At 51.5% G+C, this 19297-nt stretch overlaps 1 protein-coding gene across 7 annotated transcripts in view; it reads left to right on the top strand.

Annotated features, from left to right (window-relative positions):
- Positions 1-13382: 13382 nt before the first annotated feature.
- Positions 13383-19297, top strand: part of Hspg2 (heparan sulfate proteoglycan 2) — a 102216-nt gene continuing 96301 nt past the window's right edge. For all 7 annotated transcript variants that reach the window (XM_085838827.1, XM_085838826.1, XM_085838822.1 and 4 more), the window contains exon 1: positions 13383-13520. In XM_085838827.1, the coding sequence (XP_085694953.1) occupies positions 13458-13520 (63 nt within the window). In that variant the 5' untranslated portion in view covers positions 13383-13457. The remainder of the gene's footprint in view (positions 13521-19297) is intronic.

Genomic DNA, 19297 nt, shown 5'->3' with positions numbered 1-19297 from the left:
AGACAAAACAGGGGGTCTTTCTCTCCCCCTAATGTAGAGTCTCAACTCAGTTGCCCAGACTGAAACTTCTGACACAACATATCTTTTGTTGTTGTTGCTGTTGTTTGTTGTTGTTATTCCAGTTAGGGTTACTATTGCTGTGATGAAACACCATGACCAAAAGCAGGTTGGGCAGGATAGGGTTAGAATGAAGGAAGCTTCCCTCCAACTACCTTGTATGTCTGGGAAAATATTGACTGAGTTACCGAGGACTCGGATCCCAGCTGACTTCAAGGATATGAGTCCCATAAGGAACCTAACAGCTCCGCAGTCCTGTTGGCTAAGGAACCCTGAAGCCCCAGATAATAGCGGAGGCCTCAGATCCTTCGTTCCCCACTCCAGACCTGTTTTCTCCGTCTAAAGTCTGGATGTAGAACTTCACTGATCCAAGGACCTCTGAACTCGACTGAGTGTGTGCTCCTGTCCCAGGCCAGGCCTGGAGTCTCATGGACTAAGAATAAAGAGTGACTTACACAAGTACTTTAGTTCCCACCATCCCCAGCCACCTTGCTAGGCTTCCCATCAGTCATTGCACCTTAGGGCCCAATTCTTTACGGCTGTAAACTTGAGACCTGGTCCTTATTATTGACACTCCCTTGTCTCCCTGGCAACATAAAAGCCAATAGCACCTCTGAGTCTAGAAGGGGGTCGCTTGAGAAAAGGCAGAACTCTGAGGTTCCCAGCGTTCTTTTGCCCTTAGAAGCAACAGTGACCTGCTGAAGCCTCTGTTTGACAAGTTCCTATGGTCAAGCAGGGAAGGTAACAGGCCCAAGTGTCCCCCTCGTAGGATCACAAGGATAGGAGGAAGAAAAGGGCAGAGGCATCAAACTCCTGATGCACTAATTTCACGGATTCACTCCCATATTTGATTCCTCCTTTGGTCTAGGGCTCAGCATGTAGAAATCTCAATTCTCCATCCCTTCTTCTTTTTCCTCCTCAAAATAAGATGCCCCCTTAGTCCACACCTACCAGTTCCCATTCCCCAGATGGACAGTCACAGGAGCACAGTTGGGCAGAATTCATTCTGCTCCCAAGTGAGAAACGGAGCTAATTTGGGAGCCCTCTGTGCAGTTACCCAAAGCCACCATCGTGGCCTGGTTCTGCGCTCATCTGGCTCTGAGGTATAAGAGCATACTCTTATCTCCTGACTTTCCTAGAAACGTTCACCTCCAAAACGATCCAGTGTCCTTGAACAGGGCCCTTGGCTAGGGCACCTCTCTTGACATCACCAGCGCCTGACGCAGTCTGGCTCACAGGAAATCCTTTTATAATGCTGGCAGACATGATGTTCTGGCCAACAGGTGTTCCATGAGAGTGACACCGTCACCCTCAGAAGATTGACAGTAACTCGTGCCGTTAATATCACTGGGCAACGTCTATTAACTCTTAATTACGTGCTAGGAACTAGGTGTAGTGCTTTGGACGTATTCAATTCCTTCAAAGGGAAGACAATTCTTCATATTACAAAACCAAAGAAAAATAACTCTAGTCATGTCTTAGTTCCTTTTCCTGTTGCTTTGATAAAATAACAAAAGCAATGGGGGAGTGGGGAGAAAGTATTTATTGTCTCTCATAGTTCATGGTTCAGTCCATCATAGAGAAGATGTCAAAACAGTAGGAGCCTAAAGCAGCTGGCCACAGCCAGGAAGCAGAGGTGGGAAGAGGTGAACAAAGCATTAAGCTTGCTTTTATAGCAGTCCAAGATCCTCCGCCTGGACCGTGGTCCTGCCTACAGTTACCACTAACTGCTACAAATCGTTTCAATGAATGCAAGAAGAAACTAAGGGCTGACCCCTCCCATAGATAGAAGGCACAGTAGGTGGTGATAAACCCAAGGCGATGAAATTCTTTTTTCCCAAGGACACGCCTCCATGTTGCATGGACCCAGGGCTCTATGCTAGATAAGCACTTTACCTCTAAGCTTCAGGTCACAGGCTGGCTTTGAACTCATGAACTTCCTGCCTCAGCTTCACAAGCTTCTGAGATTATTGGCATACAAAGTATCTGAGTAGCTTGGAACTCACTATGTAGACCAGGTGGTTCTCAATTTCACAGAGATCTACCTGGCTCTTCTGTCCAAGAGCTGAGATTAAAGGAGTATGCCACAGTGCCTGGGACTTTCTCCTCCTCCTCTTCCCCCTCCTCCTCCTCCTCCTCCTCTTCCTCTTCCTCTTCCTATTTTCTCACTTTTCTTCTCTTTTAAGATTTATTTATTTTATTTATACGAGTACACAGCAGCTGTCTTCAGACACACCAGAAGAGAGCACTAGATCCCATTACAGATGGTTGTGAGCCACCATGTGATTGCTGGGAATTGAACTCAGGACCTCTGGAAGAACATTCAGTGCTCTTAACTGCTGAGCCATGTCTCTAGCCTGGGACTTGTCTTTTTTAAATAAGATCTGCCTAAATCATCTAGAAACTAGTCTCCAAATCCTGACTTGACAGACTGTCTGTTCCTTTAAAAACAGTGAAGGAGGCTGGAGATAGTGGCATGTACCTTTAACCACGGAGGTTGAAGCAGGAGAATCAAGAATGCAGAATGCCGAGCAAGCTTGGGCTATGAGAACTTTTCCCTCAAAACAACAGTGAAAAGAGGCGTGCCTATTTCTGAGAGCAAACTATGTAGAGTCCCTAAAGATGCAGACATCTCAGGACCGTGACTCAGTTTCCCCTAACTTAGGCTTGGGCTAGAAGAAGTAGAGGTGAGGATAGGAGCTGAGGTACCATAGGTCTCTCTCCCATACACACCAGTCCCAGGCACCAGGAAAGGGAGTGGCAAGGACTTGGGCTGACATCTGAGGCACCAAGCCAACGAAACCTGGCTGTGCTGAGCTGTTTAATCACCACGGTGACGCTTTAAGGGAAGCACTATTGCCATTTTACAGCAATAGGACACTGGTACAGAGGGACCAGGTGTGGATGATTTCCATAAGGTGCCCAGAACTCAGCGGCTTTCAAAGCCAGGCATCATCAATCACCAGAGGGCACTACATCTGGGAAGGGTACCCGCCATCATAGTTATCTCCATGATTACGTTGTGAAAGGAGTAGGTGTTCTGCAAGTGCACACAGTGGGTGCACAATGTGTGCTACACATTATCATAGGACTCAGCACGTAGTGGGTGCTCAGATCAAGTTTGCCCATTGGCTGGAGATTTGATTGTATCATGTAGAGATAGGATCACTGCCCTTGATCCGAATTGCTTCCCGCCACTGGATACTCAATACTCACAAGCTCATAGAAACTAAGCCTATTTGCGAAGGTTCCCTGCTCCTGGAGCCACAGAAGGTCTCCCCTCCCCCGCCCCAAGAGCACAGTTCAAGCCACAGATCTGCAGGGTCCATGCAAACAGGAAACAGCATGCTGGCAGCTGAACAATGCAGTGGCCTGATATGCCATCTCCCTCCTGCAGTGGGAGGACAGCTGGTGTGTCAGCACAGCTTGGGGGGTGGTCGAGAAAGTCCTTCCTACCTGCTGAAATGTGCCACAGCTCACGCCAGGGTTGAAACAAGCTCTCCGCTCTGTGTCCTGCCGCACTCCCCCAGCCCCGCAATGATTTATCTGTGTGTGCTTGCGCGCGTGAACAAGTCCCAGGGTACACGCATGCAGGTCAGAGGACAAATGTCAGGAGGTCTCTCCTATCAAGCAGATCCTGGGGATTGAACTCGGGTTGTCAGGCTTGGTGGGAAATGCTCTACCTGCTGAGCCACCATGCTGCCCCTATTGAGACATGGGGAGAGAAACTTGGCCTCTAAAATACAATGAATTGGACAAATCACGGGCGATGTTTAACTGAAGGTGGGATTGCTACTCCACCAAGGGATTGCTACTCCACCTGGACCATGCTCTCCTTGCTCCCCACTTTCTTCTCATTTTGAGACAAGGTCTCGCCGTGTATCTCTGGCTGGACTCAAACTCTATGTTCAATACGCTGGCCTGGAACTTGTCTTGATCCTTGTGCCTCTGTCTCCCATGTGCTGGGATCAGAGGTGTGTAACACCACGCTGTGCTTCAGTGTCAGGGTATCTAGACAGGGCAGAGGAAGCCTGCAGCAGGTGCTTCCCAGAAAGTGGTAAATAAAAGGACAATTTCCTCAGAAGCCACCATCCATCTTAGATGTGATCTCCAAGGTCCTGTTACGTGACATTACAGGAACAGGAGCATAATACTGTGATTGATTGATTGATTCATTGATTGATTGATTTTACACTAAAAGCCATTTACAGTGGACATGGAGATGCTGCTCAGTCGGCAGAGGACTTGCCTAGCATACGTGCAGTCCTAGGCTAAGTCTCTAGCACCTCAAAGAGCTCAGCATGGTGGCACATGCCAGTAATCCCAGCACTTGAGACACAGACAAGAGGGCTAGGGTTCAAGGTCATCCTTGGCAATATGAGGAGTTTGAGCCTAGCTTGTACTACGCAAGACGCTGTCTCAAAAAAATGTAAAAAATGTTTAGTGTTGTCCTTTATGAACAGAGAACTTGAAAAACAAATACAGGTTGGGGATTTGATTTGGTTTGGGTTTTGATGTTTTTGTTTGTCTGGGGTTTTTTGTTTGTTTGTTTGTTTTGTTTTTCGAGACAGGGTTTCTCTGTATAGCCCTGGCTGTCCTGGAACTCACTCTGTAGACCAGGCTGGCCTCGAACTCAGAAACCCACCTGCCTCTGCCTCCCAAGTGCTGGGATTAAAGGCGTGCGCCACCACTGCCCGGCTGTTTTTTGGTTTTTGAGAAAGGATCTCTTATGTAGCCCTGGCTAAAACTCACTCTGTAGACCAGGCTGGCCACCAACTCAGAGATCTGCCTGCCCCTGCCTCCTGAATGCTGGGATTACAGGCATGTGTCACCTCCAGCCCATCTCGAAATACATTTTCTTTTTATTGCTAGTGTGTATCCCAGATGCTCATTCTATTCCTGGCCCCTCTAGACCTCAACCCACCCATCCCTCACCACTCAGTAACATCACATTCTCTCCTGCTTGTTCTGTCTATGTCTGGGACTAGAACTCCACTTCATCCCAAATCACACCCATCTCCTCCTGGGTTGAGGTTTCCAGGGGGAAGAATAACAACGACAACCAAAGGCCCTGCTCTGCTCCGGGCTACGTTGCTCTCCACATTTTCGACCAACTTTTCCTCTGCCTCATGCACAGCCCTCCCCACCCCCCCAAGCCCCTCCAGCCAGGCAGGAATTTCTGGGGAACAATTGAACAAAGCCGGGAACTTGGAGGGAGAAGTCACAGGACATTCCAAAAGGATTTCTCTCAGGCTGCAAAAGACAACATGCAAAAACAGTACAGAGAGCTCACAGCCTCGGAAAAACCAATCCCGAAGGAAAGAGACGGAAGGGCGATGCGGATCGGAGGAAGGAGCAAGGGGGCCAGGGGTCAAGAGGCCCATGCTGAGGGTGGTGGGGCTACTTCTCCTGCCACCTGCGTGTGTCCCTGCAGGCCCATCTCTCTGGCCTCAGATTTGTGGTTCTAAAAAAAACCGGAGGGAGTCATAACAGTAAACTCGTGGATGAACAAAAAGTCACTACCAGGATACTTGCTCAGTAACGAAGCCCTACAGACAGGACAAAGACCCAGCCACAGGGGAGGGTGAACCACACCCACTGGGTATCCCTGAGATATACTATCAAGTCATTGATTTTTAGAGATATTTTGCACACGAGTTGAGGATGTAGCTCAGTTGGTAGAGTGCTTGCCTAGCCAGTACAAAGCCCTAGGCTTGACCCCCAGCTCTGAATACACAGACACAGTGGCCCACAACTGTAACTCTAGTCCTTGGGAGGTGGAGGCAAGAGGCTCCAAAATTCAAGGTCATGCTTGCCTACACAGTGAATTCGGAGCCAGCCTTTGAGACGAGAGTCCCTGTTGCAAAAAGGAGGGGTGGGAAAGAAGGGATGAGATCATGGGAAGGCATGGAGAGAGTGTCACCCAACATCACTAGTTCACAAATTACCGATGCATCCTGTCCATCATTAGAAGCTCGCCACCCCCCGCCCCCAATCTAGAGATGCCAGTAGACATGGATAAGGCCCTGGGTTCTCTCCACAGAGACAAGAGAGAAAGATGGACAGATGACGATGGTTTCTGACAAAATAGAAGTCTTTGTGCTGTTTCCAGTACTGGGAAGGAAGGATTGCAAAGAGGGAAACGTCAGCTGGGCTAGAGAGCATGCTCAGAGCCACTGTTGATTGATGCACCAGAGCAACAGCTCCTTATCTCAGACTCATAATAAACAGTGTGGGGGCTGGCACCGGTCCACAGATCCATTTTTAAGTAGCCTTGGTCTTTACCGACACATAGAACTGTGTTTACAAAGAGAGTGTTAAGTGAGAAAAGCAAGCCGAAGGAGCTAACCGAGCTCACTAACACACGTACAGCAAGGGACCATTGCCTGCTCTGCCTGGAGAAGGGTCAAGGACATTGGTGGCAGGCCAACTCTTGGCCCAATAGAAGCTTTCTAGGCTAACGCTGGGTCTTGTGGGTGGGAATGTGAGGGGGTGGATAGGGCCCCCAAGAATTTCAGCCTGACTAAAGCGGTTTGGGGGATGGGAGCCGCGGTGACGGGATTGAACCGATAAAGACCGTTTTATGGTCAGCTCAGCAGCCGGATTCTGGAATAGCATTCGGAAACCACATCCTAAACAACACGTGCCCTGTGAGGTGTTACAAGTTTCCCCCACAAAAACAGGCGAGGCCTGTTCACACACGTGTTGAGGAAGGACAGATTAAATAGGTCAACAACTCACTTAAGACTTGTGTAAATACTTTCCCTGTGTCAGCGTCCCGGGAGCTGGTCACCATGTGGGAAAGAATGCAGGCCTTCCAGGTAGGTGAGATGGCTCAGCCTGCCACCACCAAACCTGACAACCATCTCTGGGGTCCACATGGTGGAAGAAGAAAACTGAGTCCTGAAAGTGTCCTTAGACCTCCACACATGCGCCCATGGCATGTGTGCCACGCCTCCACAATAAAAATGTAATAATAAAAAATAACATCTGGGGCTGGTGAGATGGCTCAGTGGGTAAGAGCACCCGACTGCTCTTCCGAAGGTCCAGAGTTCAAATCCCAGCAACCACATGGTGGCTCACAACCATCTGTAACGAATCTGGCACCCTCTTCTGGAGTGTCTGAAGACAGCTACAGTGTACTTACATATAATAAATAAATAAATAGAGTCTGAAGCCAGGACACTGGTCCAGGACACTGGCCGGGGTGGGGGGGAGTAGGGTGGTGGGGTGGGGAACCCCAGCGCGTATAGTTTCACAGATGCACAGCTTCGTGCTTATTTAAAAAAAAAAACCATCTGGAAGGACTTCTTTTTCCTCCAAAGAACCCCTTTCCCGTGGGGTATCTGAGTGGGAGGGCTGGAAATCCGCAGGCTGCAGTGTGGGGTCCCTGCCTGGAGCCTCAGGATCCACCTGGGGTGCAGTAAGAAGATATTAAGTAGTGTGAAGACCTTGGGGTGAGGGGGTAGAGAAAAAGGTGGGGGGTGGTTACAAGCAAGCCAACCAGCAAGTCTAAAGTCATGTTTAGAGGAATCGCATTTTGTCTGAACGTAGAGGAGTTCTCAGCCTGGGTATGGGCAGAGGATTCCACCAGGGGAGGCAGCATTCAGAGTGCCTGAGATCAGCCAGGGCTGCCACAGACCCTGCCTCAAAACCACAACAGTGAATGGGGCGTGGCCTAGCACTCAGGTGGCAGAGGCAGGCAGGTAGATCTCTGTGAGCTGGAGGCCAGCCTGGTCTGCATGGAGAGGTCTAGGCCAGCCAGGGCTACACAATGAGCCATACTGTCTAAAACCAAAACAAAGCAACCCCCCCCAAAAAAAACAGAAACAAAACCCAAACCTATCTTCTTCGAAGGACCTTGTCAATGGTCAGTCAGGGCTGACTGAAGAGTGAAAGAGATTTTTTTCTACTTGAGGTATAAACCAGACCCTGGCCTGATGACGTAAATCTGCAATAGCTGCTACTCTGGGATCTGAGGCAGGAGAATTACAATCTCAAGACTTGCCTGGGTGACAGACAAGTTCAAGGCCGGCTTGGGCAGCTAAGTGAGACCCTGTGTTCAAAAGTGAAAAGAAGACTGAGGACGTAGCTCAGTAGTAGAGGACTTGCTTAGCATGTATGAGGGTCCAGGTTTGATCCCGGGGACTGAGGGAAAACAAAAAGCAGAGGGAAGTTTGGCTAGGTGTGGTGGTGTGTGCTCGTCTTTAATCCCAGTGCTTGGAAGCAGATCTCTGAATTTGAGTCCAGCCTGGTCTACAGGTCAAGTTGCAGGACAGCCAGGAGCAGAACAGAAAAATTCTGCTAAAACAAAATAAAACAAAACAAAACAAAACAAAACAAAACAAAACAAAACAAAAATCGAGGAGCATTCATGTCACAAGCCAGGCTCAAAGCAACTTGTTCTTTAACCCAAATGGAGATGAAAATGGCTCCCAGGGCCAGCTCCACTCCAGGCCCTGCATTCTTTACAGGGAATGTCACCGGAAAGAAGGCCCAGCAAGAACAGCATGCTGTTGGCATTTTCGAGAAGCCTCACGACAGCAAATCATCCCCAGACTACGTCCGTCGTCCAGATGCTCAGGCACAGAAGCATGGACGGATGCGAAAGCCAGGGAGCGTGCCCTCGGTGGGAGGCAGGAGATGGCTTCTGTCAAGGCAGGAGCATGTCAGGTGATAGAAACATGGAAGAAGGACAGACTGCCAAGATGAGCAGGTCTAGACCTTGCCAGCGTCCTCCACCCTGTCCCTTCCCTGCCTGTGGGAACTTTTACTGACTCCTAAGAGGACTTCCTATGGCTCATCAGTGCTCCCACCAGCCCCAATATTTTTGCATCCGCTTCTGGTTCTGCACCAAGCCAAAGATGTAGCCTGTTTTCCCACAGAGGCAATGGAAATGCTTGGCCAATAGTAACTGCTTTCATTATTCAAAGAGTATAAGCACACATCTAGCCCACACAGTGCCTTTACTCATGGTGTCAAAACAAACCAAACAAACAAACAAACAAGCAAACAAACAACCCACCCCCTCCGGCCAGATCAAGCCCACAAGACACATTACCAAACCCATTCACTCACTTGGGAGTTTGTGATGAGAACTACCTGCCCAACCATCTAGTGCAGTCCTGAATGAATTAGCCACAACAAAAGGAAAAAGGAAAACGTGAGATGGGCAAGAGGCAGGGGAAAGATCTGCAATCAGCTGGAAACCAGGAGAAGCAGCTGGTCCCACCAATTTTGGAGGGGTGAGCCGTAATTACAGCCACTGTTCCAAAAGTTCCTAGCTCCCGTTCCACCAGCCCAGGTACCCGCCTTCCCAGCTCTAATGATTCCCTCCTCCTTCCCTACAGAACCTTGTTGAGATGCTGGGGTTGTTTCTGTCCTAAACACTCTGACAAACACATGCTCTGAGTCGTGAGCACATACTGTGTGCTCTGAGACTCCAAAAAGCCCAGCAAGCCATACAAGGAGACAGCCTGGCCTCAGACAGAACAACTTGAGAACATTTACTAAAGATACTGAGGACCAAAGGCTATAAAGCCAGCCAGCCAATTCCCTCCGTGTAAAGGAGAGGACTCAGAATAAATAGGTGGATGACTGATTCCCCAGGCGGGTGGGGCTTCTCTGGAGAATGTTCTGGACAGGCCCTGTTTCCCTGTGTCAGCCTGCCTCCCTCCAAGTCAGCTTCCTCATCTCTTTCCTCAAACCTTTTCAGGAAGCAAGGCCTATAGGGCCGGGCTCATCGTGACCAAATATCTACAAAGACGTGCTTGTTCCTCTGTCCCTGTAGCCATGAGCGAATCATGCAAGAAGCTAAATCTGTGAGCCCGAAAAGGGCCAAAGGCAAGGAAAGGACACTGAGGCAGCTCACACCATGAGGTTTGTCACGGATGCTGACCCCGCCACACTCAGGCAAGGCCTTGGAAAAACCCTGCCACCAGGCTGATCAGCTGCCAACTCTGAAGTCAGCCTTCCTCATCAGACAGGGAGTTCCCTCCCACGTAGCGCCAGGATGTCCCCCCTACATCTGGCTGGAGATCCTAGGGTAGTGGCTGTGCCTCACCGTCAGATGAAGACCCCCACAATGAGCACAGGGCAGGCTCCACCACCAGACTGAAGCTTTCAGAGGGAAGCCTTGGTTTTTTGTTTTTTTGTTTTGTTTTGTTTTTCCTTATTAGGTTGAGTGCACACAGAAATAATAACAGAAGTCGGGTGTGGTGGCGCACGCCTGTAATCCCAACACTTGGGAGGCAGAGGCAGGCAGATTTCTGAGTTCAAGGCCAGCCTGGTCTACAGAGTGAGTTCCAGAACAGCCAGGACTACCCAGAGAAACCCTGTCTTGTAAAAACAACAAAAAACAAAACAAAACAAAACAAAAAACAAACAAACAAAAAAGAAATAATAACAGAGCTAAACACGGTTACACGAGTCTGTAATCCCAGGAAGCAGGGAGGTTGTGAGTTCAAAGCCAGACTGAGCTACATATCAGAAGTTAAAGTATTAAGAGAGTGACCACTTCCTTCCTATTTAGTGTTAGCTATGTGCCTCCCCCTTCCCCCTTTTTTCTTCTTTTGGGACAAGAACTTAGGTAGTTCAAGCTGGTTTTGAATTTATGGCAATCCTCCCGTCTCAGCCTCCCAAGTTCCGGGATTCTAGGAAAGAACCCCTCATTTCTATGGTGCTGGGGATCAAACCCAGGACTGTGTGTTATGCTATGCAAGCACTCTACCGATTGAACTACATCTCCAGCTTTTGAACTTCCTTTAAGAATATTTATTTTACCCTCAGCTGTGTGTATGTGGGGGGATGTACACAGGAGTGTAGCATCCTCAGATGTATCATAGCCTCCAGATCTGGAGTTACAGGAGGTTGTGAGCTGCCAAGTTTGGGTGCTGGGGGAAAAGCCCAGGCTCCCTGTAAAAGACCATTGTTTAAGCAGCACATGTGTGGCGGTCAGAGGACAACTTTGGGGAGTTGGTTCTCTTCTACTTTTGTAGGACCCAGGGATAGAGCTCTGATCTCAAGTTCTCAGGTTCGGTGATAAGTGTCCCTACCTGCTGAGCCGTTTCTCTGGCCTGACGCTTCTTTCTTTTTTTCCTTTTCTTTGTTTTGTTTCTCTCTCTCTTTTTTTTTTTCATCAGTGTCCCTTAGTCCTCATATGCACACTGTGAGAAAGGTCAGCATGGCCCTTGCTTCCTGAATGAGGCAGACAGTGGAGGCTGAAGGATTTGTTTCGGACTTCACAGCTAGATGGTAGAGGCAGGCTTCTCTGTTGCACTGAGAACAGCACGAGGCAGGATGGTGTCCTCCTTTGTCCCCTTTAGCGGAACAGGGACCACTGAGGACCACAACTGGGCATGCCTTCTCTGTCTGTCCCATCCCCCTGCTAGGAGCAGATGCAGGCCTTATTAGGTGCTATGCTGGGAGCCTGGGCTGAGGCCAGAGTGTTGGCAGGCCCACTTGGATGTACTTTCTGCTCTTCATGCTGTGAGTTGGTCCCTCATAGTTATGCCCACAGGGCAGAGAAAAGCCCAGTCTTTTGGAGATGGTGTCTCTGTGGAATAGGGTCAGGATGTCAGTGTTTTTTCAGGTCCCCAAGTGTCTGGCTCCTATCACAGAGAACATACTTTCCGGACAGGGCTGGCGCCATTCAGTGAACTGGGCATTTCCTTCTGTCCACAGCCCACCTAACTCCTGGCTGCAAAGTCCGCTAGGAGTTTTCTGGAACCTAGCAACTCACGGGAAACAATAGAAACTTGGGTTTGTATTTTTTCTCCCTCTATCATCACTCAAAGGGTTTTCCTCAAACACACACACACACTTCAGTTATTTTTCTCTCCACCCATTAGCCTGGGGCTTCCTGGAAATTTTCAGTCAATAAAAGGGGGCCCTGGGTAGGTGGTCGAGACACACCCCAGCTCCAGGCTTGTGTGTCGGCCCCTGGGATGCAGCCGAGTTGCCTCAATGCCAGTGACTTGGCAAGAACACCTGAGACTGAGGCTCTGGAAGAGCCTGTCTGTGTCTGAGCCTGGGTCTACGAAGTGATACATCTCTGGGACCGATGTATGTGAATCAGACTGGGTCTAGGAGTGATTCAGATCGTCTGTGGTATAGGGGTAGGAGCACCATCTTGTCCAGTATCAAGCACTGGGATGAATGTGTGAGGAAAAATGTAGAACATACAGGCTGGTGAGTGTGTGAAAAAGCACATAAGCCCTAGCACAAAATGTGTGAGGAACTGGGTGTATGATTGGTGTGTGATACAGACTAGAGAGAGAACTCAGTGGGAAGAGATACTTGCCGCAAAGCTCTATTGGATCCCGGAACCCACATGCTAGGAGACCATTCCTTTCCAAAACACCTTTGAGCTCCACATGTGCACTGGGACATGTATGTAGGCACATACACACACACACACAGGTACAGAAAACAAACACTTAATAAATAAAAGCCACTTTATAGCTTCTTGGGATACTTGAGTCTGTAGAAAGGTAAACAAAACTGTAAACAGGAACATGGAGTCGATGTGAGCAGCTGAGTGCAGGTGAGGGTTGACAAGTCTGGCTTGTGCTTGTGGGGATTGTTAGTGACCTACACTGCCCCTGCCCATAGGCTGTGCTAGTGACGCTAGTGTCGGCTGGGGGCAGCTCAGTGATCGAGAGCATTTGCCCTGGGGGGAGGGGGGTGTCTCATTGTTCCAAAGCAACAGGATGGACTTTTAACGAAGTTAAACTAAACTGAAGTAGAAGCTCTGCAAAGCACACACACACACACACACACACACACACACACACACGACACACACTGAACGTTGTGAGTGTGAAACTCTGAAAGCTGAGTGCATGTGAGATCCCCCTCTCTCAAAAACTGCTGTGCACTCCGTGTGGAGCGCGTGGTGTGAAGAAGCGGCGTGTGCGGAGGGCTCGAGGCCCTGCCAGGTGGCGTCTCAGTCCTATCCCACACTCCAAGCCACGTCTGGCGTGGAGCCGGTTGGGCCTCATCCTACATCGAGGGGGATTGGGGCCCAGACAAAGGCACAGTCGGCCGTGCGGCTCCTCCAGAGAGCCTAGCTCGCGGCTCGGAGGCGGGGGCCGCCGCTGAGGGGGCGGGGCCAGGTCTTGTTGGGGGCGTGGTCTAGATGGTCAGGATGTGCTGCCTCGGGGGCGGAACCTGGTCTTGTGGGGTGTGGCTAGATGTTTGGAGGTGGGGCCTAGGGCTCCTGAACTTGGCGCCTCGGGGGCGGAGCCGGAGACCCGGGGGCGGGGCGTGCACGGGAGGGCGGGGACGGGAGTTGGTTGGGGGGTGGGGGGGGAAAGAGGCGAGCAGTCCGAAGGACTCGGCAGGACAGCGAGCTGGTGGCTGCGGGCGGCGCCGAGCGTGCCAGCGAACGAGGCCGGGCCATGGGGCAGCGGGCAGTGGGCTCCTTGCTGCTGGGGCTGCTGCTGCACGCGCGGCTGCTAGCGGTGAGTGTGCGTGACCGAGGGCCGAGGGCGGGGGGCGCGCGCCAACTTGGCGGGGCCACCGGAGGCTGCTCGGCTGGGACTCTGGCCCGGGACGGCCGCGCCCGCGAAGGACCCTAGGCTGGCACTGGCCAGCGCCACCCTTGCAGCGTGGGGCTTTCCTAGGGGACGCCCCAGGGATCCAGCGTGGAGGTCAGGGGCCGTCCCCGCAAGCGTGGAAATCGGAGGGTCGCCGGCCACGTTGTTCAGGCTCAAAGTCGCCTCTGGGCATGGCCCGGCCTGCAGTTCTGGCGTGTGTGTGTGTGTGTGGGGGTGTGTGTGACGGAGAAACTTCTAGCAGGGTGGGAACTTGGCAGGACAAGGGTACTCCTTTCTGCTGCCAACTTGGCAGAAGGGGCAGTTCATGGTGATGGGTACCCTGTCAGTCGTCGCTGGAACTTTACCATGCTATCCTCTGGGGGGAGATTATGATCAGGCAGTCAAAAGTTAAAACTTGGAACAAAACTAAGCCTTGTGTGGAGCACCCCATGGACCCTGGAGTTTTCTAAGCCATAAGCTAAATCAATCACTGCGTTGCACTGAGTCTCCGTGAGACCTGCAGAGAGCTAGTTAACCTCTGGGAGGTAGTCCCACGTGGGTAAAGGGAACTCAGAATGGGAAGCCTCAGGGCAGAATGGGCCTGGATGGAATGAGTGCTGGGTGCAGCGCTTACTACGATCGGGCCCAAGAGCAGCTGAGCGTCCCCAGGATTCTTCCTCCATCTCCCAAGTGGGATGCTGTGTGCTCCTTTCAGTTCTGCCCTTATCCTGAGCTCACAAGGGGCCACGAGGAGGAGAAGGGAACTCTTGAGTCAGGAATCCTAAGACCTGGAAGGCACTTGGCAGGAGAGGCCCAGAGGACCCGAGTGACCTCACGGAGGGCTGGGTGGAGTTGATGGACCCGGCAGGCAGAGGGTGGAAGATGAGGGTGGGGTACCTCTGGGCCCTGCTGTGGTGAGCCACAGAGCCCAGGTGCTCCTAGACAGTCTCCATCCCTGTTCCCTGTTCTTGGAGCCAAGAGGGTGACTTTTCCAACTAGGCCAGTGTTTACCCAGTGACTGCTTCTCTGTCCTTGCGTGGCTGGCTCTCTATCACCTCTGCCCTCTTGAGTCACTCCTTAACTGCCCACCAGGCCTGACCCCTTTCTGTTTCTGCCACACCCACATAGCACCTCTCCTCCCCACCTTCTACGGAGCAGCCCTCTCCTCTAACCTCCTGTCTGGCCTCTCACCCCAACACTCGACTGCAGGGCACTGCGGTTGCTCCCCATTCAGCCTGAACTTGTAACTCCTAAGACTGGCGTTCCCTTCCTCAAGGCAATGACCTAGACCTGGGATGCTGTCTATTCCTGGTCTCCCCTCAACTCTGCCCCCTGCTGAAGGGCTCCCTCATGTATGGGCTGCACAATGGCAGGAGTGGAGGGTGGAACTGTTTGCAGAGGGCCAGAGGAATTCTACTGGAATTCCCTGACTGCCTCCACTGCCCCATTCTCTTTTTCATTCACCAAATCTTAATTGAACAGCATTCCGGGACAGCCATGGGAGTCCCCCAGGCTCATTCATTGGAAAGATACTTTCCTTACCGCTATTGTATGCTGGCCCTCGGTAGGGCTGAGGCGGTTTGGGTGAGTTGGGACACGCCCTTCGCTGCCTTCTAGGACTCAGACTGGTGGGCTGTGATTCAGAGGAGAGAAGAGCAGGCAGCCCTGAAGCTATAGGATCGAAGATGCCGCACAACAGTCACGTGGAAGTCATCGCTGACCCACCCAAGCTCAGAGTTGGCCCCCTCCCACAAAGAGCTTAGCCTCAAGGGTCTTACTGACCCAGTTAGTGTCCTAGCTTTTCAAGCCTGAGGTCCACATCTGTGAAATGGGTGGAGTGTCAGGAAGAACCGTCTTCTAGCCCATGTCCCAGCAAGCCTTGCCCCACTGCCCTGGCTCTCCTCAGCCCGTCAGTTTGATTCTAGGCACAGTCAGGTGGGGGAGGGCAGCTTACCCCAGGCTGAAGAGTCTAAAGCCTCATTGGAGGCAAGGACAGTGGTCTATGATTACGTGGGGGAGTAATTTCTGTTCTGGGGATAGGATGGGACCAAGCCAGGCTGACTCAGGGCCTGCCCTGGCCTGTTGACCCTTTCCTTCCGACTGCATCGTAGGCCTTTCTTTCTCAGGACCAGCCCCACTGTTGATAGGAGTCTTGAGGGATGGCAGGGATAATGACATTGTTTTCCAGGCCGAGGGGGGAAGTGGCTGAAATACCTGCTTCCTGCCTCCCTTAGATTTCTTTGCAGGGAAGGCTGCTGGTGGAAGCTGAGGAATTTCTCCTTCCTGGAGTGACCTCAGCTCTCCCCTCCTTACAGCTGGCTATCCTGTCCCCCCTCCCCACCCCCATCACTAGCCCCCTCCTGGCAGTTACCCACATTGTTCCAGACCTGTGCCCAGGAGAAGGGCAGAGCAGGACCATCCTTAGAGTCTTGGCCGAGGCCGGACTGCAGTGATGTGGTTCCCGCCATCCCCTCCTCCAGGCTGAGCCCTGGGTGTCTGCAGAGTCGTCTAGGCCTTGTCTGGCTTGGCCCGGGCCTGCTCTCAGGATGAGCACAGGCAAGTTAGGATCTGTGGGCTTCAGTCCTTGTCTGGGAGACGACTTTTTTGAAAGGTGCTTGAAGCTGAGTGTAGGTTCAGGATTCGGAAGACAGACACAGGCAGAGGAAGATCTTCCAAGCACAGGCAAAGGAAGATCTTGGGGTGCAGGACAGGTAGTGGTGAAGTGCTGTAGATGGGTCTTTTGTATTTAGTGGCCACTGATTGACACTAAGTTTCTCAGCATGTCCTCACGTTGCTTCCCTCCTTACTGAGAAGGACAGCCCTGCCCCCCAGCACCCCACTCCCTCTGGGACTGTCCTGTCCACTCTCCTGCCTTTTGCTTTACTAACTAGGTTTCTGATTTTTGGGTTTGGGGGGCGGGGGTTGAGACAGGGTTTCTCTGTGTAGCCCTGGCTGTCCTGGAACTCACTCTGTAGACCAGGCTGGCCTCGAACTCAGAAATCTGCCTGCCTCTGCCTCCCCAGTGCTGGGATTAAAGGCATGCGCCACCATGCCCGGCTGAGTCTTTATTTCTTGAAGGAAGATGCCAAATACACTTCTACCTCAGGACCTTTGTGTCTGCTGTTGTCAGCTTGTCCCTGTAGCCTCAGGCCTCCTTTCCTTCAGGTCTTTATAATTCTGCTTAGCTCCCCCTCCCCCACTCCCTGCCCCTGTGCCTTTCCCCCACCTTCACATCCCCTTCCCCCAGGCAGCACTGAGAATTGAACCCAGGGTTGCTCACATGTGACCATACAGTCCATGCTGAGGTACATCTTTTGTTTGCTTCTTGTCACCATCTGACCTGACTCTGTCCACTCTTTTATCCATTTCCTGTGTTCTAAGTTTCATGATAACAAGTCCTCATCTCTTTAGGTTTTTTTTTCAAAATTATATTTCTTTCTTTTCCCTGTCTGTGTGTATGTATGTGGCGGGGGTGATACATGTGTGGAGGTCAGAAGACAACTTGTTGTAACCGGTGCTCTCCTTCTAACTTGTGGTTCCCAGGGATTGAACTTAGGTCGTCAGGCTTGACCACAAGCACCCCTTAACTGCTGAGCCATCTCACTGGCCCTCTTATCTGATTTTTGTTTATTTATTTTACTTGTTCTCTGTTTTTATTCATTTCTCATCGTGCTTGACTATTTTCAATTACTAATTATTAATTAAGTTTGTTCTTTGAAAGTTTCATATATATATACATATATATATATATCTCAAACTAGGCATTCTCACCCTGACTCTCTTATCTCCCCTGTCTACCCACCCCGCTCTCCTTCTGACTGGTTTGTTTGTGACCCACTGAGTTTACCCAAGGCTACCTGTGTGACCACGGGTTTGGAACTGTCCATTGGAACCTGGTGGGCTGGGCAGAAGACACAGAGTGGAAGACAGTGATTCCCCATGCCCAACCCCCTAGGAGTCTGTCAACAGCCAAAATAGTTGTGTTCAGCAGTGAGAAGGTATGCCTCCCTCAGTCCCTCCTTCATCCATGACTGAACTTTGACAGAGCCAATATTGTGCGGGATTCAGTGTGGGTAACTATGCCATCCAGTTGCCATAGTTGATTGCCCGTAAATGCATTCACTGAAGTGCGTGAAATCACGGCGACTAGTGTGGCCCTGAGCAGAGGACATGGAGGTGCAGAGGTTAAGGGACCTGCCCACATTTAGAAGAGTTGAGTCTGGAGGTAGGCAAAGCTCCCCCGACGCTGCCCACTGTCCTGCCCGCCTGCAGCCACAGCCAGATTCTTTTTTTTTTTTGAGACAGGGTTTCTCTGTATAGCCCTGGCTGTCCTGGAACTCACTTTGTAGACCAGGCTGGCCTCGAACTCAGAAATCCGCCTGCCTCTGCCTCCCAAGTGCTGGGATTAAAGGCGTGCGCCACCACGCCCGGCCACAGCCAGATTCTTAACATTTATTGTATCTATTAAGGATGTAATGGGCAAATACGTGATGGGGTATCAGTTTTCTCCTACCACGTGGTTCCTGGACATCAGATTCAGGTCTTTAGGTTTGTGTCTAGGCTCCATCATCCACGGAGCCACCTCCCAGGGCCCAACATCACAATCTGATGAAACTTGTTGCTTATGTCATCAGTGAGAACCCTGGTCCCAGGTGAAACAGGGTGTCTTCAGGCAAGGCCCAGTGGATACGCAGGCTCGGGATGTTGGTGTCTTGGTGACTGTGGGTCCCCCTGGTGATACCAGGAACTGGGGGGGCAGTCATTTGTAGGGTTGTTCATTTATCTCTTCCTCAAATAGTCTCTGAGGACCAGGTCTATAGCATATGAAAGGTCTCTGCCCTGCCTTGCTGTTCATGATGAGGGAGCTAGGGAGATATAAACCATGGGACCACTGCCCTGCACGGAGCTGCTGCTCCTTTTTTGTTCCTTGGCTGCTCCGTGCGGTCTGGAGGTTAGGATGGGTCTGGAGAGGCCCGAGGACTGCCTGGCCTTGGGTTAAGAGCCGTGGGTGGGATCTGGAATGATGCAGATGATGAATCACAGGCAACTTGGAGGCCAGACTTCTGAGTTTGGGATGGAAGGGGTGGGCTCCCAGCCCTGGCCTTTCTCTCCTCTCCCCGTCCAGCTCCAGCTGTGAGGGCCAGGATGGAGGAGGATGGGAAATGAGACCCAACTCCCCAGTGGCTTCCTAAAGGTCTGCCAATGCTTTCTTCCTCTCCCTCCTGCTCCTGTCAAAGACAAGGGGGAACTGTGTTGAGGGTCCCTGCCCTGTTGTTAGCCTGCCCCAGCCCAAGCCTTGGCCTCTTCGGCCCTGCCACTCGCTCCCCATCTCAGAGCCTGGAGCTGGCTGACTGAAACCCAGAAATATGTGTGGAACTCGCTTCGCGGGGAGCCGCCAGCCTCACTACCCAGCCTGGTGGCGTCAGGCAGTGTCAATATCGGCCTGGAGAGGGGTGTGGCTCATGGCTGCCTGGGGGTGGCTGTGCTGGAGGACACCATCACAGAGGTCCGAGAACAAGGTGGCTCTTTGAAGCCTGGAAATGTGAGGCCTTCGAGTCTGAGCCTACACCAGGATTGTGGTCCCCTCCGTCCCGTGATGCTCGTTTGGGCCAGGGCTGCAGGGACATCTTAGGCATTCTAAGAACCAGCCACTAATGCCCTTCTTCCTTGGGACATAGAGGAGGGCTCCCTACCGCTTGGGC

The sequence above is a fragment of the Mus caroli genome, unplaced genomic scaffold (assembly GCF_978045245.1).
Source record: "Mus caroli unplaced genomic scaffold, Mus_caroli_1 scaffold_6, whole genome shotgun sequence".
NCBI lineage: Eukaryota > Metazoa > Chordata > Mammalia > Rodentia > Muridae > Mus > Mus caroli.
This window is presented reverse-complemented; position numbering and strand designations above follow the sequence as displayed.